This window comes from Plecotus auritus (assembly GCF_963455305.1).
Source record: "Plecotus auritus genome assembly, chromosome: 2".
NCBI classification, from domain to species: Eukaryota; Metazoa; Chordata; class Mammalia; order Chiroptera; family Vespertilionidae; genus Plecotus; species Plecotus auritus.
In genome coordinates this window covers 96068960-96094718 of record NC_137771.1, presented here as the reverse complement: position 1 = coordinate 96094718, position 25759 = coordinate 96068960, and the positions used below count along the sequence as shown (strand labels likewise).

The following is a 25759-nucleotide window of genomic DNA, read 5'->3' as shown; positions in this document are numbered from 1 at the left end:
CAGTTTGGAGAAATATGCCTGTTCAAAGTCACAATTAATGACATGGACACAAGAAGTATTTATTTTACGTTTGCTCAACTAAATACCACTTTGATCGAATATGGATGAGCCCTCTGGGACCAGAGAAATGGCATTCTTACCTCAGCATAATAGCACTTTGTTTGGCTTTCTCCTCTACTCCACCAGGGGGAATATCGGTGAAGTTAGCCAGATCATTCCCACTACAGTAATAGTCACCATTTCCTGTAAATAAAATCAACAAGCTCACCATTCATTCATTCTATAATTGTTGAGAATCTATGTACCAGGCTTGGTGCCAAGCACTGGAAACACTGGTGAACCGGCTCTGGTTCTTGCCCCAATTTACAGATTAGTGAGTAAAATAGACATTGATTTTAAAAGAGACAAATAAGTGTAAGCAATGCAACTATGACACAAAGGAGCGGTACATGACAAGAATATGAGTATATATAATAGGAGGTTTGGTTTAATCAGGGAGTTTTGGGAGGGAATTTTCTAAGGAAGGAACAACTGAACTGAGATCTGAAGGAGAGGCAAGGTTAACTAGAAAAAAGGTGTGAGAAGAATATTCATGCAGAGGAAATAGCATGTGCAAAGGTTCTGTGGAGGGGTTAACCCTGGTGTTTATGATGGGTTTAGAGAAGTACCATTGTGCCAGGTCAGAAAAATTGGGGGCCAGGGGAAACAGCTGGAGTAGGAGTAGGATGAGGATAGGTAGGATAAAGCATGCAAGGCTTTGGAGATCCTTCCTTTGAAGAGACATTGAAAGTCTTTTCTTTTTTGTTTAAGTATAATTTACATACAATAAAATGACCAGTTTTAAAGACTCAGTTCCATGATTTAAAATGTTTTTATTGATTTCAGAGAGGAAGGGACAGGAAGAGGTAGAAACATCAATGATGAGAGAGAATCATCAATTGGCTGCCTCCTGCACGCCCCCTACTGGGGATCCAGCCTGAAACCTATGCAGGTGCCCTAACTGGAAATTGAACAGTGACCTCTTGGTTCATGGGTCAATGCTCAGCCATTGAGTCACACTGGCTGGGCCAGGTCAGTGATTTTTGAGAACTGTAAATATCTGTGTGATCACAATTCAAAACATCCATCATCCCAGAAAAAGTTCCCTTAAACTTCTACTCAACCCTGTCCTGAGGCTCTCTGGCTTTAATTACCATAGTCTTGCCTATTTTAGAAGTTTATTTAGATGGAATCATACAATATGTACTTTTTAATGTGTCTTCTTTCTTTTGCTCAACCATGTTTTAAAGATTCACCATGTTCTTGTGTGTGTTAGTTATTTATTCCCTTTTATTGATGAATAGCATTTCACTGTATAGTCAACTAGAGGCCCGGTGCACGAATTTGTGCACGGGTGGGGTCCCTCGATGTGTCCTGTGGGGATTGGGCAGAAAATGGCAGTCCAACGCAACCTGCTGCTCCCGCTCATCCTGGCCCCGCTGCGTCTGCCACGAGCTTGCGCCCAGTCAGTCCTGATTTGGAGAGGTTTGTGCCACTGCAGCAGCACTTGCCAGCCATGAGCCCTGCATCTTGATGCCCATCATGAGGAGGGTGAGGGAGGGCTGGGATGTGATCGGCCCCCTGGGCAGGTGATGGGATGCCCTTGATGGCCCGGGATCCGGATCCCTCCCATAGGCCTTCATGCCGGTTGTTGGGAGCCACCTGGTGGCCACTTTTATATCGTTTCTTCCTTGCGGAGTGTCTAGAGAGGGGAATTGGCCATGTTGCCCAAGGCCGACTTCCGGAAGACCGGTGGCGTGGTCCGTCAGTGCCTGGCCTGTTCTCCAGAGATTGGACCTGCAGGACTACTGAGGGAGTGAGTGGCTGCCACTGGGCTGGTGGACCACTGGTACGGGCAGTCATCTGAGTGGCACTCCCACTGTGGGACTGCACTGACCACCAGGGGTAAGCTCCTTCATTGAGTGTCTGCCTCTTGGTGGTCAGTGTGTGTCATAGTGACCAGTTGACAAGTTGTTCGGTCGCTTAGGATTTTATATATATAGATAACCCATTCATTTATTCACTTATTGTTGGACATTTTAAAGAAATATATTCTTAATAATTTCAGAGAAGAAGGGAGAGGGAGAGATAGATAGAAATATCAATGATGAGAGAGAATCACTGATTGGCTGCCTCCGGCATGCCCCCTACTGGGGATCAAGCCCACATCTTGGGAATGTGCCCCAACTGGGAATGGAACTGGGACTTCCTGGTTCATAGGTTGACACTCTACCACTGAGTCACACCAGCTGGGCTGGATGGACATTTTGTTGTTTTCAGTTTTTGGCTACTCTGAATTAGGCTACCATGGTTGTTCTTTGTACAAGTTTTTTTTTTTTATTTTTATTTTTTTATAGACTTATCCTTAATTTATCTTGAATTTTTGCATTGGTATGTCGCTGAACTGATGCGTCACTCTATAACAAGTTGCCAACTAATAACTACAAATTATTCTCATATCAGAAATGTCTAAGGGTTCCAGTTGTTCCACATCATCACCAATATTTGGTCTTGTCTGTTTTTGGATTTTATTTTATTTTATTTTTTTTAAATAAATCTTTATTCAGATTATTACAATTATTTCTCCTTCCCCCCCCCCATAGCTCCCCTCCACCCATTTCCCACCCCACCTTCTGCCCTTACCTCCCCCCCACTGTCCTCATCCATAGGTGTATGATTTTTGTCCATTCTCTTCATGAACCCCCCATACCCCTTTCCCCCTGAGAATTATCAGTCCACTCCCTTTCTATGCCCCTGATTCTATTATATTCACCAGATTATTCTGTTCCTCAGGTTTTTAATTCACTTGATTTTTAGGTTCGCTTGTTGAAAGATATGTATTTGTTGTTCATAATTTTTATCTTTACTTTTTTCTTCTTCCTCTTCTTTAAGAATACCTTTCAGCATTTCATATAATACTGGTTTGGTGGTGATGAACTCCTTTAGCTTTTTCTTATCTGTGAATCTCTTTATCTGCCCTTCAATTCTGAATGATAGCTTTGCTGGGTAGATTAATCTTGGTTGTAGGTTCTTGCTATTCATCACATTGAAAATTTCTTGCCACTCCCGTCTGGCCTGCATAGTTTCTGTTGAGAAGTCAGCTGACAGTCATATGGGTGCTCCCTTGTAGGTAATTAACTGTTTTTCTCTTGCTGCTTTTAATATTCTCTCTTTGTCTTTTGCTCTTGGCATTTTAATTATGATGTGTCTTGGTGTGGTCATCTTTGGATTCCTTTTGTTTGGGGTTCTGTGGGCTTCCTGGACTTGTAAGTCTATTTCTTTCACCAGGTGGGGGAAGTTTTCGGTCATTATTTCTTCAAATAGGTTTTCAGTATCTTGCTCTCTCTCTTCTTCTGGCACCCCCATAATTCTGATGTTGGTACGCTTGAAGTTGTCCCAGAGTCTTCTTACATTATCTTCAACTTTTTGGATTTTTTTTTTTGCTTTTTGCTTTTTCGGTTGAGTGTTTTTTGTTTCTTTGTATTTCAATTCTTTGACTTGATTCTTGTGTTCCTCTATTCTTTTTTGGGTCTCTGTATAATATTTTTTATTTCAGTCAGTGTATGTTTAATTTCTAGTTGGTCCTTTTTCATATCTTCGAGGGTCTCGTTATATTTATCGGCCTTTTCTAGGATATTCTTAAAAAGCCTTATAACCGTGGTTTTGAATTCTATATCCAGTCGTTTGTTTTCCTCCATTTCTTTCGTTTGTGATCTGATTCTTTGACGCCGCATTTTCACTGCTTCCCTGAGCTGGTAAGGTAGATATTTGTGCTAGGTTTCCAATATGGCCCAGTGGGTCTGCCTCCCCAGTTAACCTGAGGTGGACACTCTTGGTGCACCCCTTTGTGGACTGTGTGTACAGCCTTGTTGTAATTAAGTCTTTATTATTGTTGGTATCACTGGGAGGAATTGACCTCCGGGCCAGTTGGCTGTAAGGATCAGCTGTGTCTATGCTGGGAGAAGTTTGGTGCTGGAGACAGCCTTATAGGATTAGACTTGCCAAATTGCAATAGCCTCTGTGCTCAGCTTGGATGGGGTGGAGTCTCAGTCTTGGCTTCCTGTCAGCCTTGCCCTTGCGCGTATGTGCGCTTTCAGTCCTCCGCCTTCCCCAGCTCGAGTCTCCGCCTGAGAGTCCAGACTCCCCCCACAAGAGCGTGGGTCCCCAGGGGCTCGCCTGGAACTGGGGTTCACTGCAGTCAGAACTGGGGCTCAGTGCCGTCAGGAGCCTCTGACTCCCTTCCACTAGGGAAAGCCTGTGGCAACCTCCGCAGCCTTTGTGCGCACTGGCACGCGCGCGCGTGTGCACTTTCAGTCCTCCGCCTTCCCCGGCTCCCGAGTCTCTGCCCGAGAGTCCAGACTCCCCCCACAAGAGCGTGGGTCCCCAGGGGCTCGCCTGGAACTGGGGTTCACTGCAGTCAGAACTGGGGCTCAGTGCATTCAGGAGCCTCTGACTCCCTTCCACTAGGGAAAGCCTGTGGCAACCTCCACAGCCTTTGTGCGCACTGGCCCGCGTGCGCCTTCAGACTTCTGCCTTTCCCAGCTCGAGTCTCCGCCCGAGAGTCCAGACTCCCCCCCGGTAAGAGCATGGGTCCCCAGGGGTTCGCCGGGAACTGGGGTTCAGTGCAGTCAGAACTGGGGTTCAGTGCGGTCGGAGGCTTCCTTCCCCCTTCCGCCAGAGAAAGTCAGCCAGGCTCTCAGCCGCCCTTCCTCTCTGCGCGCACAAAGCCCCTTTGCCATACCTCCAATTCTCTGTGAGCTTTTCTCTTTCCTTCTAGTTGTAGAATTTTCACTCAGCCAGCTTTCCTGTGGTTCTGGATGGTGTCCGTTCTGTCTTTTAGTTGTAGTTTTGAAATTGTTGTGCGAGGCAGCAGTTTAGGTGTTTACCTATGCCGCCATCTTGATTTCTCCGCTGTTTTTGGATTTTAGCCAGTCTAGTGGGTGACATATCTCATGGTGGTTTTAATTTGCTTTCTTTGATTAATGATATCAAGAACCTTTTCACTTCTTTTATGAAGTGTCAAGTCTTTATCCAGTTTTTAAATCTGATGGTTCAGCCCTATCTGGTTTTGCTCAGTGGATAGAGTGTCGGCCTATGGACGGACGGGTCCTGGGTTTGATTCTGGTCAAGGGAACATGCCGGGTTGCCGGCTCCCCAAGTAGGCGGTGTGCAGGAGGCAGCCAATCAATGATCCTCTTTCATTGTTGTTTCTATCTCTCCCTCCCTTTCTGAAATTAAAAAAAAAATATTTAAAAATATCTGACAGTTCATCTATTAATTAGTAGGAGTTCTTTATATATTCTGAATATTAGTCCTTAATCAGATTTTTATATGCCAAATATTTTTTCTCCAGCCTGTAACTTTATATTTATTTTAAAATTTGATAGTCTAATTTGTAAATTGTTTCTTTTATGGCTAATGCTGTTTTATTGTTGTCCTGTCCAAGATATCGCTGCCTTCCCCAAAGTCAAAAAGATATTGTTTTGTTCTAGAAGCTTTATGTTTCTGGGTTTTATGCTTAGATAAATTAATTTTTGTGTAAGGTCTAAGATGGAATTGAAGTTTATTTTCCCCCATAAGGAAATTTAGTTGCTCTGGCACCATTTGTTAAAAGATTTTTCTTTCTCCACTGAATTGCCATAGTGCCACTAAAGAATTTTAAATGGCGAAGGGATAGCTTTTTATTTGGAAATGATTATTTTGAATGTAGTGAGGAGACTGGACTGGGCATGGGAAAGAGTCAGAGAGACTAGATATGGGCTTACTTCAGTTCAGACTTGTGGCTTGGACCAGTGCAGAGAAGACAGAAAGAAAAAAAAAAAAAAAGATTGATTCTTCCAGAGATATTGGTAAAGTGAAATGAGATTAGACTGGACACGGAAGTTGAGGAAGGGACAAGTATCAATAATGAATGCTAGGGGCCTGGCCGGCGTGACTCAGTGGTTGAACATTGACCTATGAACCAGGAGGTCACCATTCGATTCCTGGTCAGGGCAAATGCCCGGGTTACCGGCTTGGTCCCCAGTCGGGGGTGTGCAGGAGGCAGCTGATCAATGATTCTCTCTCATCATTGATGTTTCTATCTCTCTCTACTTCTCCCTTCCTCTCTAAAACCAATAAAAAATATATTTTAAAAATGACTGCTAGGATTCTGATCTACATAATGGTACATATGGAACTACCACTGTAATTTGGAACACTGAAAAAGACCCAGGTAGAGAGATGTGGGAAGTGACACCCACACCAGTCTGGAGCCCCGGGGAGCATCCTGGACTAGATACCGACATGGGAATCACAGGCTATAGGCTTTTGTTGAAGTGTAGGCATGGATGAGAGGGTCCAGAGAGAACACAGATCAAGAAGGGAAGAGTGTCTAGGCTAAACCTTCAGGAATACTCCATTTGATGGCCACATAGAAGATGAATTTGCAAAGGTGATCAGAGAGAGCAACCAGGGACAGGAGGAAAACCAGGGGCAGGCTGTGCCCTAGAGCCTAGAGAAGCCAGAGCTTTAAGAAGGAGGGAAAGTCAAATAAAGCCTGAAAATGTGGATTTAATTATACAATGGTCAGTGGAGACCTAAGCAAAAATGGAGATCACATGGGCTCGAGGGCCAGTTTCAAAGGAGAGATTCAAAGAACATGTTTGTTTTGTAAGCAGGGCTTCACACAGTTATATGATGGGTACTGAGAAGCAAAGAGCTGTATTAATTTCAGCAGTATTACTACATAATAAGTTTGTTCCTCAATTTCTTCCTTGTTTCCACTAGGAGGAAATAGTGTCATAAATAGTATTTTTAACTATTTTTCAAGCAATAAATCTTTTCCAAAAAAATGCTTATGGTGATCCTATATCTATCTATCTATCTATCTATCTATCTATCTATCTATCCATCCATCCATCCATCCATCCATCCATCCATCCATCCATCCCACCCACCCACCAATCCATCCACTCACCTACCTAAAACATTAAGAGCTGAGTTGTCCTATGGACTCAAAATAGAAGTGATGGACAATAGAAAGAAATGAAAAGGTGCCCGAGAGAATCAAGGAAAAAATGAAAGAGAAAACCATAACCATTAAAGAAATGATGTAATTAGAAGCAGTAAAAGGAGAAGAGACATTGCTAAAAATGCAATCAAGGCACTGAAATACAGAATTGAGACAACTGAGCAAAACAAATGGAAGACAACAGAGTTAAGAATTCAGAGAAAATAATAGATAACAGACCCAGCAGACCAAACATTACTTTTCTATAACTAGTATTTCTTTCAAAGAGAGCTGATCAATTGAAACAAAAATATTCAGAGATATTATCAAAGAAAATTTAAAATAAGGCCTTAATAATCAGCTTTAAAAGGATGTACATTACCTAGGAAAAAGTGGAAAAAAAATGAAAAAATATCCCATGGTCATCTAGAGAAAAAAAATGATCTTAAAGGACTAAATCCAAAATTAACGGTAGCCTCACCATTAATTCTCCCCAGCAACATTCGATGCTAGAAAATAATGGAGCTCTATTTAACAGATTATACACTTGGAAAGAGGTTTAGGGATATCAGGGGATCCATGCTCACTTCCTCGCGAAAAATGGAGGCAACCAACAGATACTGCCCGAAGGGAGTAATACAAGATAGAGATGTCTATGTGTACCACATAAAGCTGTAAAAGCAGTAAAAAGCTTCCTCTATAAGAAATAAAAAACACACTAAGCAAAACGAGGAACACAGACCATCAAGTAAAAAATAGCAATTAAAGGAAGCATTATAAATGAAAGCATGTAAGATGCCAGAACTAAAACCCAACATATCTGCATATACACAAACCTTTACAACAAAAACACATACGATCAGAGGAGGAAAACCCAAAAAATGTGCTATATGAAACAGCCAATAAAAAATAATTCAGAGAAGTGTAAAGTTAAAAGATCAATAAAGGTTTACAGATAAGTGAAAACAGTACTGAAGCAGGTGTTATGGCATTAATATTTGACAGAGTTGATTTCAAGGCAAAAAGCATTAAATGAGCTACAGGGCCATGTGGCAATAAAGGATAAATTCCATATTGAAGAGACTAACCATAAATCTTTTAGTATCATTAAGATAAAAACATGCTTTAAAACAAAGGCCTATTTTTTTTATTTTGACACAAAGGAGAAAGTGACAGAAACACAATAGTGACAGATGCCTTTAATTCATTTTTTCCATCCAAGACAGTCATTAGAAGAAAAAACAGAATTTGAGGAATCAAAATAATATAAACTGACATTTTAAATTCTACACCTTAAAAATGGTAATAACCCTCGCTGGTGACTCAGTTAGTTGGAGCACTGTGCTGTACACCAAAAAGGTTGCGGGTTTGATTCCTGGTCAGGGCACATACCTAGGTTCTGGGTTCTATCCCTGGTTGAGGTGCATGTGGGAGGCAACCAATTGATGTTTCCTCTGACATTGATGTTTCTCTCTCTCTCTCTTTCCTCTTCCCCTCTCTCAAAAAATGAAAATCAATAAACATATCCCTGGGTAAGAATTAAAAAGAATTAAAAAAAGAATAAATGTATTTACTTAAAATTATTTTTCATGTATTATATTGTACATTATCACATATATAAAATAGCACAGAACTTTTGAAGTGCTCCTGGAGTATATAAAAATTGGTCATTTTCTACTTCTTTATCTTCAAGATAGAATTTTCAATAGATAGTAATATACACTAAATTTTAATAGATTCTAAAAAAGTGAAATTAGTAAAACTGATTATCTCTGATTATAATATACTAGAGGCCTGGCACACGAAATTCGTGCATGGGAGGAGGGTCCCCTCAGCTCAGTCTGCACCCTCTCCAATCTGGGACCCCTTGGGGGATGTCAGACTGTCAGTTTAGGCCCGATCCTGGGGATCGGGCCTAAACCGGCAGTCGGACATCCCTCTCACAATCCAGGACCGCTGGCTCCTAACTGCTCACCTGCCTGCCTGCCTGATCATCCCTAAGTGCCCCCCTGCCAGCCTCATTACCCCTAACTGCCTCTGCCTGCCGGCCTGATCGCCCCTAACGGTCCCCCCTGCTGGCCTGGTCACCCCCAACTGCTCCCCTTGCCAGCCTGGTCACCCCTTACTGCCCCCCCCTGCTGGCCTGGTTGCCCCCAACTGCCCTCCTCTGCCAGCCTGGTTGCCCCTAACTAACCCACCTACCAGCCTGGTTGCCCCACACAACTTGCTGTTCAGTCGTTTGGTCATCCCTCACTAACCCCCCTGCTGGCCTGGTCGCCCCATGCAGCCTACTGTTCAGTCATTTGGTCGTCTCTCACTAACCCCCCTGCCGGCCTGGTCTCCCCACTCAGCCTGCTGTTTGGTCGTCTGTCAGGTTGTTTCAATCATCATGGCCCCTGGCTTTTTATATATTAGGATAAAGTTACGAATTAACAGAAATGGAAACCCCAACAAACTTTCTGGAAATTAAAGGAACTATTATGTAATGATTAGATCAAAGAGGACTTAGAAACCAAAAGTGGAAATATATAGAAAATAACGAGTGAAAGCACTATTTATCAAAACTTAATCTTTCAATTTTTTAAAACCTATTAATTAGTGTAATAATAGGGCCTAGTCACATAGGCTTGTTATGAGAAAGCTTAGAAAAATTAAGAAATTAAAAGAAAACTTTAAAAATAATTAAAGTGCTTAGAGTGCCTGGAAAACAGAAAGTATTATATAAATATTAACCATTATTATCATAGTTATTAAACTCAGAAATTTTACTTTTAGGAATACAGCCTATATTTTGCATGGTAGTTCTAAGACATACATCCAAGGATGTTTACTATAACACCATTTCAATAGCAAGAGACTAAGTACAATCTACATGTTCATCAATAGTGGAATGATGAATTATGAAATCCAAAAAATTTAATACTTTGTAGTCCTGAAGAAAAAACTTAGAAGTGTATGTACTGGCAGAACAATTTTTCAGGAAATGTTAAGAAAGGAAGGTGGGTATAATGTGTGTATTATATGCCTCCTTTTCTGTTTTGTTTGTTTGTTTGTTTTTGTTTTAAATGGAGGGAAACAAACACACACACACACACACATGCTTGTATATACATAGACAACTTTCTGAAAGGCATCAAGGAAAACTGAGTTTTTCTAGGAAGCAGGATTGGGGTTCCAAGGAGAGTGAGATTTAGTTTTGTTATGTAACTTTCATATTGTTTTTTTAAAAACCATGTACCTATATTTTACTTTAAGAATAATTCATTTAAAAATATAAAACATTCTTCTCCTGTATCAAACCAATGCTATTTCTAGACTCTTTTTCTTATATTTATTCTCCTAAATTATCTGGGCATACACATGAAATACGAGGGCCATTTTCAACCCTTCCCTTTTATTCATCCTTTGAATCAGCTATTAGAGTTCTCTCTCCCCTCTCTATGTTTTACTAAGACGTATCTGATATCTCTAGATAATTATGTATTTTACAAATTGTAATGAAAATTTAAAAATAAAATCACTCTTGCTTCTGCCATGCCTACAAACAATAACAGCTACTTCTAACAGGTGTCTGCTGTGTGCCATGCCCTTTCCCTGCATTATCCCATGTCATCATCTCAACCATTCAATGGGGTTAGTAAAACACTGTCTTCTCCATTCAGAAGCAAATGTCACCCACAGGAGTAAGGAGTGAATCCAGGGTTTACCTCAAGTTGATCTGAGCCCCCACCATGCATATGCCCCTTCCAAATCCAACGACTTTCATTTTCCATGTTTTCATCAGCCCAGGTTCATGGGCATCCATCTTATTTTCCAGTATAATCATAATACTGATATAATTTTTTTAAAATATCTTAAACATTTTGTATACTGTTGATCTTTAGAATTATACTTTTGAATGCTTGTGCAATATACAGTCTAATGGATGTTCTATAATTTGCTTCATTATTCTATTATGGCAACATTTAAAATATTTTCACAAAGTAATGCTGCAAAGATTATCTTTCTCTTATTATTGGAAAGTACCCAATTTTAGTACCAATAATACTTTTCTTACCTATTTGTATCTGCTTTTTATAAATATCAATTTGTGCCTATTAAATTTTTCATATATTTAAGAATTAGATTATCTTAGTACTGGACAAGATCTTAGAGCTTATGTGTGGGAACCCCTTTCACGTCCCGCGTGGTTCAGGGTTCCAGTTCAGGGTTCGGGTTCTGGAGAAGGCCGCACACAAATGAAAAGAGACTTAGAAAAGTATTAATTTGGAAATATTGGGGGCCAGGCGGGAACCCAACTCTAGTGGAAGGACTACCACCTGCTCTGGCCTTGCAATCCCTTTTACTGAGACTATGGGATACGCCCATAACCTTTAGGCAGGAAATTCCAATAACAGAAATTTACATGAAACAAACAGAGGTGGAGGCTGCTTCAGCTAACAATGTTTCAACTAAACAGTGAGTGATTAAAACATTTAAGGTTGTTGACCAACCTTCCCAGTTTCCTGGCCACATCTTTCTATTAGTGGTAGAATGATTGGTTTCTGGCACTTATGTACTCAGTTTCCTATCTAGTAGGAAATCCCCCAAAATAGAAATTTAATTAAGAAATCTAAGAAAAGTTTTGCCCTTCCTCAGCTACTTGTAAATTGCCCAGTCTCACTGCTGAACTCTAATACCCAGTTACCTTCCATTTTCCCTTTGCCAAAATATCTTATATATCCAATGTTGCCTCGCTGTCTTTGGAATTTTCATTGATTTATATCTATATGAATTCCCCATGCATGTATTACACTTTGACTTTCTCGTTAAAAACAAACAAACAAACAAAAGGAATCTAAGAAAATGTCTTACCTGTTACAACAGTTATGGTCCCGTCATCCTTGCTTGCAGCTTTAAGTGCAAGCATGATTTCTTGATACATCTATGAAAAGGGAAGATGAGGACAAAGAACCCTGAAGATGATAACCATTATGGGATGGGTTCCCTAAATGTCAGTCTGCAAGCCTACTCTCTGCAAAGTGCCAAACATTTATGTTGGTTGTATTTAAATAATCAAAAAGCCAGCCCAATACACTTGAAGGGATTTTTATTCCTTTTACGATTGCTTGTATTATGTACCAAGTGCTATAGTGGATGCTTTTTCCAAAAGTGAACAAATAAGACACAATCCTTGAGCCTGTGGAATAGAGGGGTTTGCTCTAAAATGGGTGGAAAGTACAAAGTAGTAGGAAACACAGAGAAGGTGTGATACTAATTTAGGGTGGATATGATGGGAAGTGGCCAGAGAAAGATTTCCTTAAAGCAATTTTTCAACTACAACCTCAAGAAAGAGCATGAGTAGCTCAGGTAGTCAGTCTGGGAAGTGTTAATGATGCTAAAAGACAGGGATTTACAAGACATTGTAAGGATAGTGAAGGACAATAGGCCCAATATTTTAAATCAGCAACATCGCTGAAAATACTGGATGTGTAGTTATCACTTTTAATGCATTTAAAACAGGCACAGTTTCTACCTTAGATGAGACTTCAAGGTGGGAGGAGATGATGAAGAAGGCTGATATTTACAGATACACAGACACTGAGAAAAATATGTATGAATTTTTCAAAATATATGAATAAAGGTAAAATCTTTGCACTGAGGGGGGAATGAGGAAGTCATTCCATTATTATTATAGTTATGATGACACAGTAGGACAGGGTTACTGGCAAGAGCCAGGATTAGGAGATGGATATATCAGGGTTTTGGATTAGGTTTTCCTCCATATTAGTTATGTGAATTTGAACAACTAGGCTCCTTGTGGGAATGTGGAAATGGTCGACACATACTAGGCTCTATAAAGAGTAGCTAGTATTTTTATTAACTAGATAATATAGAAACGAATCAGGATAAAAGGAAAAACAGCTTTGAGAACCAAATGTTTTATTAATTGGTTGGATAATTAATATCCAACTTCATGAAATTCTTATTTAAGATGTAAATGATAAACTCAATGAAAGGGGTCATGGCCCTCTCACATTTCACTCCCAGTGCAGCACCAAGCATCCAATTAACTCCCTATCACTTTTTTTCAAGATGAAAGGGCTAACGTGCTTATTTTTATTATCATTCTAATTCCATGACAGATTCAAAGACTAAAGTTGCTCTTGGGAAGTAGCACATTTTAAGCAGAGATGGGTTATAACTGATTTTAGATGAAGTCCTGCTCTCCTTTCTCCCTCTACTTATACAAAATAAAGCTTCATGCAGGTAAGCAGTGCTCACTCTCAAGCCTAAGTGACATGAAAATACTTCTGGGGACGGTCTATGCCAACCTCAGAGGACCTCTACACACATTCTCTCACATTAATGTATGTTTCATTTATATTGATTTATCTGTGCTTCTATCACTGGGAAAGTTGTAGTCCCCTTTGGGGAACTACCTGAAGCTTACAAATTTAGAACCTACCTGAAGCTCACAAATTCTAAATAATGAGGGCCTACCTCTTTTGTGTGAAGAAGTAGCCACAATTACTAACCTTTCTGCAAAAATCAAATGATACAAAAACAGGAATGATGCTGAAACACTATAGTTTTTGAGTATAATAGCTGGGGTGGCGGGGAAGAACTCTAGGAAAAGGAATGTCACCTGGGTGCTGATTGCATTCTTTCTGGCGGGCCGGTTGAACATGATCTTTGTGATGCCGTCTTCAGAGGTCACCACCAGGTTTTCATATTCCTGTTGTTCCCTGTCTGTTCCAGGCTTCATTTGGCTAGAGGACTCAGATGAAGAACTCAAACTGGATACCAAATCTATATAGTTCTGCCTGGCCGTTTCCTGAAGAGAAGATGACAAATAACTTAAGCCCATGGTCAACAAATAAGCATTTGGAGAAACTTACTATGCTAATAAGTAGCACCTTGCAATGTAGAAAGAGATTCTGATTCAATAGAATTATATTAAGACCTCAAGGGCTCCATCTATAATGGAAACACCCAACTTCCTTTAGGAGTACAGCAAGTAAAATAAAAGCAAAGTAACAAATTTACCTTGGGCAGACTGCCTAGAGCATTCCATGCATCCCATTTGGCCTTATTAATAAAGTCAAACACACCTGGTTTGGGCATATTGCAAGGTCCTTCAGTGGCCTGTGAAAAGGAGAGGGGCAGTTTTTTAGCCAAATGTCCAAGTAAACTGGAGCCTTAAAGTTTAAGATTCATAAAATGCACAACGAGGATGAATGTGCCTTCCTGCCCAACTACTTTCACAAGGTACATAAATGGATCTGAACTTCCCCCTTGCCTTCTCTTTGGTGCTGTTGCTAAAAATGCACAAGTAACAGAAAAAAGACTGGAGAGACAAAGTGTGCTATTGGCTATGAATCCCTGAAATAAGTTATAACAGCCTACATATGAAAATACTGCAAGATAAAGGTTGTGGGAAAGCACTTTTCAAAAATTCTAATAGTTCATTAGTTTTAAATTGACAATCACATTTTTCACATACAATTGAAATACTCAAGCAAACAATCTTTAAAGGTAATTAGCCAATAAACATTTAGAAACACAGTATATTCTAAAAGCCCATTCAAAGATAAAAAAAACTACCACTAATTCAGTGGTGGGTTTCTGGTGACTGAGCAACAGAGTTGTAGCTGAGGGAGCAGGATGGGGCTGTCAGAGCCACTGGCCCTTAGGAAACTGAACCAAAGGACATGTGAGTAGAAAGCAAAAAGCAACTAGACTTTTTACTTGTTTGAGGGTAGGTGGAGTGAGTGTTTTGAGATGAATAAAATATCCTACCTCATCAACTACTTTTCAGAAATGGCAATTTAAGACTCCACTTAATAACTACATTTAAAAATGTTAAATTACATAATATAATTAGCTAAAAGATGAAAGAAGAGCTTTGAAAAACAAAGGCAGTAAATAAAACTAAGACTGTCCAAAGACAAAGAAACAAAAGTGACTGCAAGAGTTAACCACCTCAGAAATTAGAGGCAACAAAGTCCACAAAACTTCCCCTATTTCTAATGCCAAGTTCAAGGTTGGAGGACTCCTATCACCACTCTCAGGTTCAGAAATATGCTGGAATGACCCACAGAACTCACTGAAAGCTGCTATACTCATGATTACAATTTACTGCCAGGAAAGAATATAGATTAACATCAGCAAGGGAGGAGATGCATAAGGTGAAGTCTGAGGAAGTATACCCCTCCCACGCACTGTGGCGTCAGGACAGTGTACCTCTCCCAGAATTGATGTGTGACAACACACATGGATATCTATCACCTACCAGGGAAGCTCACCCAAGTCTCAGTGTTCACAGTTTTCATCATTAGCTCCATCAGCATTGAATATGTAACTGAAGTCCCACTCTAAATCACATTGTTACTATTTTGTGGCCAGTCCCACTCTAAATCACACTGTTAGATTCTGCAGGCAAAGACACTCCTATCAGGCATGGCATTTCAAGGGTTTAGATATTAGGTAATCTAAGGTAATCTTGCCCAGAAGCCAAGAACAAAATGTACAAGCAATTTTATCTTTTTGGTAGGAGAGGCTCATGCCAATCACAGGAAGAGAATAACAGATAACACATAGGAGCCCTAGTCTTCAGACATTGCAACTTAAAAATTTACATTTTAAAATTTTGTTATAAAAATTTTCAAAGATACACAAAAATAAAATATTATAATGAATTCCCAATACTCATCACCTAATCAACAACTATCATTTTTGCCATACTTGCTTCCTCCATCTTTTTTCTTTTTTGCTTTATTTTAGTGAACCCCCAAATACCATTCAATTTCACTCCTACATTCTTTTCTTTTTTTTAATCCTCACCTGAGGATATTTTTTCCCCATTGATTTCTAGAGAGACAGAGGAAGAGAGATATCGGTGTGAGAGAGACATCTATTGGTTGCCTCCTGCATTAGGCCTGACAGCGGCGCTGGGGCTCCTGCAACCCAGGAAGGAGCCTTTGACTGGGAATCGAACCTGTGACCCTTTGATGTGTGTACAGACGCTCTAACCACTGAGAAACATCAGCAAGGGCACATCCTACATTATTATTTTTTAAAAAATATATATATATTTCATTGATTTTTTTTATAGAGAGCAAGGGAGAGGGATAGAGAGTTAGAAACATCGATGAGAGAGAAACATTGATCAGCTGCCTCCTGCACACCCCCCACTGGGGATGTGCCCACAACCAAGGTACATGCCCTTGACTGGAATCAAACCTGGGACCCTTCAGTCTGCAGGTGGACGCTCTATCTACTGAGCCAAACCAGCCAGGGCCCTATATTATTTTTTTAAAAAGCCTCACCTGGGGATATTTTTCCATTGATTCTTTAGAGAGAGTGGAAGGGATGGGGAGAGACAGAAAAAGAGAAACATCAATGCCGGAGAGACACATAGATTGGTTGCCTCCTGCACACACCTGGAAACACCCTGACCAGGGCTGGGGATCAAGCCTACGTACATGCTCTTGACCGGAATTGAACCAGGGACCCCTCAGTCTAAGGGCCAACATTTTATCTACTGAGCCAAACTGGCTAAGGCACACCCTACATTCTTAATATGCATTGGGGGGGGGGGGTGGGGGGAAATCAGCATTTCCTTATATAGCCACCATACTATTAACAGTTTCTATTCAGTCCATATTAAAATGTTCTTTTTCTTTTAAAATAAATCTTTATTGTTCAGATTATTACAATTGTTCCTCTTTTTTTCCCCCCATAGCTCCCCTCCACCCGGTTCCCACCCCATTCTCTGCCCTTACCCCCCTCCCCCACTGTCCTCATCCATAGGTGTACGATTTTTGTCCAGTCTCTTCCCGCATCCCCCACACCCCTTTCCCCCCGAGAATTGTCAGTCCACTCCCTTTCTATGCCCCTGATATATTCACCAGTTTATTCTGTTCATCAGATTTTTTATTCACTTGATTTTTAGATTCACTTGTTGATAGATATGTATTTGTTATTCATAATTTTTATCTTTACCTTTTTCTTCTTCTTCCTCTTCTTAAAGAATACCTTTCAGCATTTCATATAATACTGATTTGGCGGTGATGAACTCCTTTAGCCTTTTCTTATCTGTGAAGCTCTTTATCTGCCCTTCAATTCTGAATGATAGCTTTGCTGGGTAGAGTAATCTTGGTTGTAGGTTCTTGCTGTTCATCACTTTGAATATTTCTTGCCACTCCCGTCTGGCCTGCATAGTGTCTGTTGAGAAATCAGCTGACAATCGTATGGGTGCTCCCTTGTAGGTAACTAACTGTTTTTCTCTTGCTTATCTTAATATTCTCTCTTTGTCTTTTGCTCTTGGCATTTTATGATGTGTCTTGGTGAGGTCCTCTTTGGATTCCTTTTGTTTGGGGTTCTGTGCGCTTCCTGGACTTGTAAGTCTATTTCTTTCACCAGGTGGAGGAAGTTTTCTGTCATTGTTTCTTCAAATAGGTTTTCAGTATCTTGCTCTCTCTCTTCTTCTGGCACCCCCATAATTCTGATGTTGGTACGCTTGAAGTTGTGCCAGAGGCTCCTTACACTATCTTCATATTTTTGGATTCTTTTTTCTTTTTGCTTTTCCGGTTGGGTGTTTTTTGCTGTTTTGTATTTCAAATCTTTGACTTGATTCTTGCGATCCTCTAGTCTGCTGTTGGATCTCTGTATATTATTTTTTATTTCAGTCAGTGTATGCTTAATTTCTAGTTGGTCCTTTTTCATATCCTCGAGGGTCTCACTAAATTTATTGGCCTTTTCTAGAAAATTATTGAAAAACCAATAACCGTAGTTTTGAACTCTATATCCAGTCATTTGCTTTCCTCCATTTCTTTCATTTGTGACCTGTTTCTTTGTCTCTGCATTTTGGCTGCTTCCCTGAGTTGATAGAGTGGCTTTGTGTGCTAGGTGTCCTATAGGGCCCAGTGGCTCAGCCTCCCCAGTTACCTGAGGTGGACACTCTTGGTGCACCCCTTTGTGGGCTGTGTGCACAGTCTTGTTGTAGTTAAGCCTTGATTGTTGTTGGTATCACTGGGAGGAATTGACCTCCAGGCCAATTGGCTGTGAGGATCAGCTGTGTCTACGATGGGAGAACTTCTGTGCTGGAGATACCCTTATGAGACAAGACTTGCTTTAGTGGGGCTTTGGTGCTGAGTCTGCCCCCTGAGTGTGTCCTTTATGCATCTGAGGAGTTGTAATCTGGATGGTCCTACTCTGAACCCTGGGTACACTGGCTCTTGGATCTCCAAGGAGGTGCTAATTTAGCCTCTGCCTGAGGCCACCCAGCAGGAGCTACAGAGAGATCTGCAGATTCCTCTTCTTTGTTTGGGGTTTGGAGGTGCCCAGATGAGGCCCAGCTGTGAAGCAATGCAAGCTGCTGTGGGGCCTTGGACCTTCTTTTGGCAGCTCTCGGGCTCTCTGACCCAGTTGCAGTTGGTTAGGTAAGTTTAGATTTCAAAGGACCAGGCCATTCCTATGCAATAGCATCTGTGCACAGCTTGGATGGGGCGGAGTTTCAGGGCAGAGCAAACAGCAATGGCTTCCCATCAGCCCTGACATAAGAGGTCCCTGGGTCTCAGTGTCCCTTGGTAATCGCTGCAAGCACCTCTGAGAGAAAGCCACCCTTGAGTTCCGCCTGAAGCCAGACAGTCCAGTTTCTCCCTGAATGAGTCTTGGTCCCCAGAGTCTCGCCGGGATCTGGAATTCAGAGCAGTTGGGAGCTTGTGTCTCCCTGTGGATTGAAAAAGCCAGCCGCGTACTCAGTTGCCAGCCCTCTCCACACGCGCACCTCCGTACCTCTGCACTTTACTTCCGTAGCTCCTCTGAGTCTCAATGTGCTTTTCTCTTCCCTTCAAGTTGTAGAATTTCCACTTAGCCAGCCTTCCTGTGGTTCTGGATGATGTCCATTTTGTCTTTTAGTTGTAGTTTTGAAGTTGTTGTGCGAGGCAGCAAATTCGGGTGTTTACCTATGCTGCCATCTTGGTTTTTCTCCATATTCAAATTTTCTCAAAACAACTTTTTCAGTTGATTTATTCTAATCGACAGCCAAATAAGGTCTACACATTTGGTTGTTATATCCTTCAAGTCTCTTTTCCTCTGGAGTGGTCCTGAGGGGTTACTTTTTGCCTTAACAGGGTTTGAAAGTATAATATACAAACACATGTATACTCCTGTGAGAAGTTCACACAAGTGGAATGGTTTTAAAATAGAGCCAAAGCAGCCATTGCAGAAAAATTGCTTGTACATTTTGTTCCCGGAACCTCTGAAATGTTTGTGAACTGGCAAAATAATTTTTGGACTGAGCCAAAGCAATTATTTGTAAAACTACAAGAAAGCAGACACCCGGGCCACAAGGAAAGATTCTATCTTTCTGAAGATAGAATCAGTAACTCAACTAAAGACAGAATCAGTGTCAACACCAATAGAAATTTCTTTCCTTTATTCATGTAATCATTTCCCTTCATTTTCTTATAAAAAACCCTTGCCTTCACCCTGTAATTGGGATGCAATTTGTGTTTCTGCCTGAATCAGTACCCTGAATTGCAATTCTGTGACCTCAAATAAATACTTGTTGCCTTTCACTTTGACATTTTATTTTTAGGTTAATATACTCTTTAAAGGGAGCAAAACAAACCCTAAACATAGTAAAGCTGAATTTCAGTAAAACATACAGCATATCAATTTGAGGAGCCTTCTGCTCAAAACATCTCTAAATTATATCAGACCATAGATATTTACCTGCTTATATAGTGCATAGAGTTTTAGCTTCACTTCATTTCCTGGATCCTTCTTCAACAGTTTTACCTGATTCATTGCTCTTTCAAAGTCATCCTGACTGGCTCGCATTGCTGTTCCACTTAAGTGCAACTGAAGTGATGGGAAACTAATGACCTGCAGAGGACTGCAAACAGGCAGACTGATTTCTAATTATCCCCAACCTTTACATACTAAAATGCTATATTTCTCTATAAATATTTTCCCTATACTTGCCCCAGCAAGCTGGGTGCAAAGGTCAGTGGTTTCCAAAATGATCCCTAGATAAGAAATCAATACAGAAGCTAACTGTAGTAATTTTAAAATAACAGTAAAAGAAGCTACTATCCAGCACATTATTTGTAGCAATTCAAATTAAATACCGCACAGATACTGCAGATTTGGCTCCAGACCACCACAATAAAGTGAGTTTTGCAATAGAGCAAGTTCTAATCTTTTGGCTGGTGGAGGGTCTTGCCTTCAGTTTGTAAAAAGAATGCAACACCTGTTAAGTGCAACAAAGTGCAATAAAATGAGGTTTTGCCACATGCAAGAAGTAAATGAAAGGCATCGAGGTAAAAGAAAGCAGGAGACTAAGACCAAGAGGGAAAGTGCACTGAAAGAATTCAGTAGTTTGTGTCCCAAGGCCTAGAAACAGCCTCTGCACTCACTGACTTAACAATGAGCGGACACAGACTCACTCCTAACCCCACTATGTTTTAACCGCACAGCCAGGAGCAGAACAGCAAGCACCGCAGGTAAGTTCTTAAACTCACACAGTTAGCAGAGGGAAGAGGAAAATTCAGTGCACAACATTGAGGCCACAAGCCTCAATAAATGGATGTTCACAATGATGATCTTGAATAATAAAGTTAATTGCACCAAAGATGACAAAATAATAGTTACAAATAAAGCCCAAACATAGCAAATGTATCACCTCCTCGGCAATAATGTAACCTTCAAAGAGTAGGATGAAGTCTAGGATCAAGCATTGAGATATTAAGTCTGTAATTCAATAAAACTGGTCTTCATAACTTTTATACTAAATATTTGTCCTAGTGTTGGTTTTCTTCCCCCTGGGAAAACTCTGTATCCTACAGGAATTTGGCACCTGGCAGATTCCAAGTAGAAAATGAAAGGAAAGTAAAAAAAAAAAAAAAAAAAAAAGTCCAAATAAGGCCTAAATGTGCAAGTTCTCACAAACTATAGTGCAAACTTATTTATTTTAAAACAAAGTGAATTTTAAAAATTACAAAACACGACCATTTAAATATAGAAAATCGAGAAAATAACTCAAAACTCCATTCCCACAAGGCAACCACCATGTTCCAGGGTTTTTTGTTTCCTACGGATAGATTCGTTTGTGTTTTTACATGGTTTGTGTACCCCGCCATTTAGCATCACAGAAGTATTCTTCTCCAAAAAGCAAACAGTTTACACTGATAATAAAGACTTGCGTTTCTACAGCGTTCAGCAAACAAGCACAGCATGCTTACATGTTAGATGTCAGCACGTTCGGAACCCAAAGCAGCCAGGGTGGCGCGGAAAGGGAACAGCAGTAGGGCTTCCTGACACCTCCCTTTGCCCTTTCCGGCCGAGGAGCAGGGTGCGCCTTTCCGAAGGGCACTTGGTGACACTCTCCCCCCCCCCCCCCAAGACCCTACAAGCAAAACCCTGATTCTGCGGAGACAAGATACAGAGACGGAGCTCCCGCGGCGGCGACTCTCGCAAGGATAGCGGCGTCCCACGGGTGACCGGGCCCCGGCTCAGTACTTACCTCGGGACCGCACTCCGACACCAGCGCCGGGCCAGCCTCCCCGCCACTCCTGCCATAGCGATCCCGGGGTCGTGGAGGAACTCGGTGGGTGGGGCTGGGCTGGGGCGGGGCCGGAGCGGGGATGAGGTGGGGGAGGGAGTGCGGGCGCGGGGCGAGGGCGGGGAGGGCCGATTGCGAGGAGGGGCCGGGACACAATAGGGGCGGGGCCGGCGCGCGGGGGCGGGGCTGAGGGGAGCGGGTGGGCGGGGACGCGCTACGTCATTGCCTTGTTTTGTTGGTGTGGGAATTGAGGTCCATTAATTAGGTGACTTTCCCAAAGTGGTCAAAGTCCTGATTCAACCCCCTGCTCGGAGTCGAAGTCCCAAGTAATTTTATTATTCCGTGCAGATGGCCCATTATTATTTGTGCTTCATCAGGCAGATCTGGGTAATAGTGTGGGGGCAAGATTGAAGGCCAAGTAGAACAGTTTGGACTTATTCTAAATATTTTTTCAGATATTACAAGATGATGGTTGGTAGGCTGAGCTGAGTCTCTCAAAGACCCTGAGCCACTGCCAGGCTGAGTTAGGTGACCCTCGGAGGTAATGGATACACTAGTCAGAAACTGCAGATTCTGGGAGATTCAGTGGGCTCCAGAAGATGAAACTCCTCTCATAGAAACACTATTAATATTTTAAAAAGTCCTTTACTGGGAAGTAGGTTTGGATTGCGAACCCTTTTATAATACAAGTGAACTCTTCTGGGCTTATGCCTCTTATATTTCACACAGAAAAGTGGGGTGTGGAAATTAGTTTTTTATCAAAAGTATAATTTAACAAATATAGAAGGAACATGTGTCAAAGATTGACTTAACTTACTAATTAGGGAATCAGTAGAGTGAAAACAAAATTTGAAAGACTAGCTTATATAGTTAGTGTAAAAATGCTGGAATAGATTGCCAAGTTAGATACAAAAATGATTAATGTCCTACAGAGCAATAAAACCATAACCTTTGAGGTACTCCCTACCCCCCTTGGACAAATTATTTGCATCTCTACCAGCTGTCATTTACTAAAGACCCGTTAGATGGCAGTGTTTGAGTGAGGGGAGAGGGTTGGGAAGACAGTACTGGCAGAGAATGTCCACCTTGGTGTATTAAACTGCTATCAGGAGTGCAGGCCATGCCATTTAAACATGGTGACCATGGCCTTATGGTGAAGAGACCAGTTCTCAGAAAAGGGAACCATTGTGAGTGGGTTAGATACTCCACTTGAGCCTGAAGATCATTATATCCATGCTAAGTATTTTGGATTCTGTGTTGAGAGCATAGAGAGCCGCTGAAGATATAAGTAGTATGTCTGGTTATCCATTTCCTAGTGTAATCATATACTCCTACTATAAACTTAGAGTGAAATGCTTTTATATAAGAGTAAGAAATGCAGAAGCCCAGTCAAAATCTCACCCCAAAGTCTGAGCTCCACCCGGGCTCTAATATCCTATTCAGTTAGATCTTATTATAGAGTACTAGTGGCCCGGTGCACAGATTTGTGCACCGGTGGGGCCCCTTGGCCTGGTCTGCGGGGATCCGGCCAAAACCAGCTCTTTGACATCCCCCAAGGGGTCCCGGATTGCCAGAGGATGCAGGCCAGGCTGAGGGACTTCACTGGTGCACTATTAGGGCCAGGGAGGAACTGCAGGAGGGCTCCAGAGCGTGTCGGGGCCGGCTCACCCAGTCTGGATCGGCCAGACCCCAGCAGCAAGCTAACCTACCAGTTGGAGCGTCTGCCCCCTGGTGGTCAGTGCACGTCATAGTGACTGGTTGAACTGTTGAACCAACAGTTGGACACTTGTCATTTTATTATATAGGATTGATTGTCAGAAGGGTCTGCCTAGAATGGGATTGATACTGTTGTCTGTACAGAGAATCCCAGACCCCCTGAATGGTAACAGGGCTGTAATGACTCTTAGGGGCCAAGATATCCACTTCACAGTGTTGTGCTCAGTTGTTGGGCTAAATGTTTACTTTTTAAAATCACAGAGTAGAATTTACCATTTGTGACACTTCCATCAGTCACAATGATTATTTTTATTTCCGATATTTAAATATCATCAGATGCTGTTACTATAACATAAAAAGTCTGTCGCCTTCAGTCATGAGGAACTATGTGGCTCCCTTGTTCAATTAGCAGTGTAGGCTAGGAACCCGGAAGCATCCTGGACTCCTTTTGTCTCACTGACACCTCACTTCTATCAGTCTCCAAGTCCTTGGGATTCTGTCTCCTAAATATTTCTTCATTTTTTTTTCTCTTTTCCCTCTACCACTGTCCTAATTCAGGCCCTCATCATGTTTGGATTACTGTTACTTGAATTATCATTACTTCAGTTGCAAAACAGCCACTTAGCAGTTTTTTTCTGACTTCAGCCCCACATGTGCAGTCCATTCTCATCTTGCTTCCTGGCTGATCTTCCTAAATTGTAAACCTGACACTACACTTATAATTCTTCCCCCATGATCGAAAATCCTGTGGTTTGCCCCTTTGCCTTCTAAAAAAATCCAAACTTCTTAGCCTGACCAATAAAGCCCTCAAGATTTTGCCCTTGCCTACCTGCCCAGTTCATCTCTCACCAAGGTTCACATTTGAACCTTTCACTTAGTATCAATTTGAGGTTCTCTAAATATCTGTATTTCCATGTTCAGGCATGACCTTACACAAGGTTGTTCCCTCTGACCTTCCACTGGGTATGGTCTCTCCTTCTGAGCTCCTGTAATCTCCCCAGGCTTCTCTTTCTTATAGCACCTGTGTCACTGTGTATGCTTCTGGTTAGTAATATGTCTCCTTAGTCACCCAAGGGCACACCCTGGGAGGAATTCTACCCTTTCCAGTAAACCCCATTTCCCATCTCCTGGCACGCTTCTTGACATAAAATATTCTGTGTGTGGAATGGTGAATGAGCTGTTGAAAGTTTCTATCTAGACCAGGTTTTTCCACATTTGATGATAAGTTGTGAGTAAATTGTCATCTTTTTATTAAGTTGTCAGAAGGGATAAATCAGTATTTTTGTGTTTTGAAATATTTCTTTTTCAATGAGGATAACTCGAGGAGAAGGAATTTGACTATTGCCAGTTTCCTGCACTAAAACAAACTAGAAAAAGTAGTACTAAAGTAGCTAGGTATTATTTAACTCTATAAATTTCTGAGGAAAAATATATGATGTGTTTGTTCTGTTAGTCCTGAAAGATATTAGTCTATGTTTTGTATTCTGTATTTTAACTGTTTCGGGCTTTAGTTATATGCCACCATTGGAGATCAATTACATCTGTACTACTATTCTGCTTTCTTTACCAAATTATCTCCTCCACCACCCCCACCCCCAGCTTTGCATCATCTTCCTATTTAGTCTTATATGTTCACTAGAGGCCCGTTGCAGGAAGATTCCTGCAAGAATAGGGCTTCCTGCGGCCATCTCCACCGCCCCGCCTGCTTCCCTCCCTTCTCCACCACCCCGCTTGCTTCTCTGCAGCTTCACTCCCTTCTGCAGCGCTTGGCTTCCTTCTATGCTGTCTTCAGTCTTCGCTCTGTGCCTGGATATGCAAATTAACCGCCATCTTGGTTGGGTTAATTTGCATACTCACTCCTGGTTGGTTGGTGGGCATGGCTTGTGGGCGTAGCGGAGGTACGGTCAATTTACATGTTTCTCTTTTATTAGATAGGATGTCAGTGAAATTTAATATTTGGAGTCTTATGTGTTGTTTTTTCTTATTCCTAATTGTTATAATTTAGAGAAGAGAGACATTTCTGAAGTAAACATTTGACTCACTGTATCACCTCAGCTTTAATTTCCTATAGCTGGATAATTTGTTCATTCACCCAAGGCTATTTTATTCACATTTTTTTGTGTGTTATACAAACATTAATTCCACCTTGTTCTCAAGGATTATTTTTCAACTATTCTTCTCTAGCAAAGAGATCTCTCTCAGGCATCCCGCTCTGAGAATGATTGAAACGGATAGATATTATTCTACAAGAAATGCCTGTTTTTTTCCAGAGTCATTCCACTTTTTCTTGTTATCAAAGCTTAACTTATACCCTGTCTAAGTGCTTAGAAAAGAACAAGTACAATGGCAACAGTGAAATTGAACTGAGGAGAGCCACAAAAGAATCCTAAGCTTTGTGGTCAGCACATGATTTAGAATGCACTTTGATTCCAGGCTGAGAAAGAAGTCAGAGGATGGCA

General features: G+C 41.3%; 1 protein-coding gene across 4 annotated transcripts in view; it reads right to left on the bottom strand.

The window, feature by feature from the left end:
• Nucleotides 1–21750, bottom strand: part of ECI2 (enoyl-CoA delta isomerase 2) — a 38283-nt gene extending 16533 nt beyond the window's left edge. Inside the window, exons 1-6 of one of the 4 annotated variants that reach the window (XM_080657458.1) lie at nt 21546–21732; nt 19754–19916; nt 14060–14158; nt 13659–13847; nt 11885–11954; nt 141–243 (exon numbers count right to left, since the gene is read on the bottom strand). In XM_080657458.1, coding sequence (XP_080513584.1) covers nt 141–243; nt 11885–11954; nt 13659–13847; nt 14060–14158; nt 19754–19916; nt 21546–21601 — 680 coding nt within the window. In that variant the 5' untranslated portion in view covers nt 21602–21732. Of the gene's footprint in view, nt 1–140; nt 244–11884; nt 11955–13658; nt 13848–14059; nt 14159–19753; nt 19917–21264 lie in introns of all 4 variants that reach the window. The other 3 variants (XM_080657459.1, XM_080657460.1, XM_080657461.1) reach the window with 3 other exon arrangements.
• Nucleotides 21751–25759: the final 4009 nt, after the last annotated feature.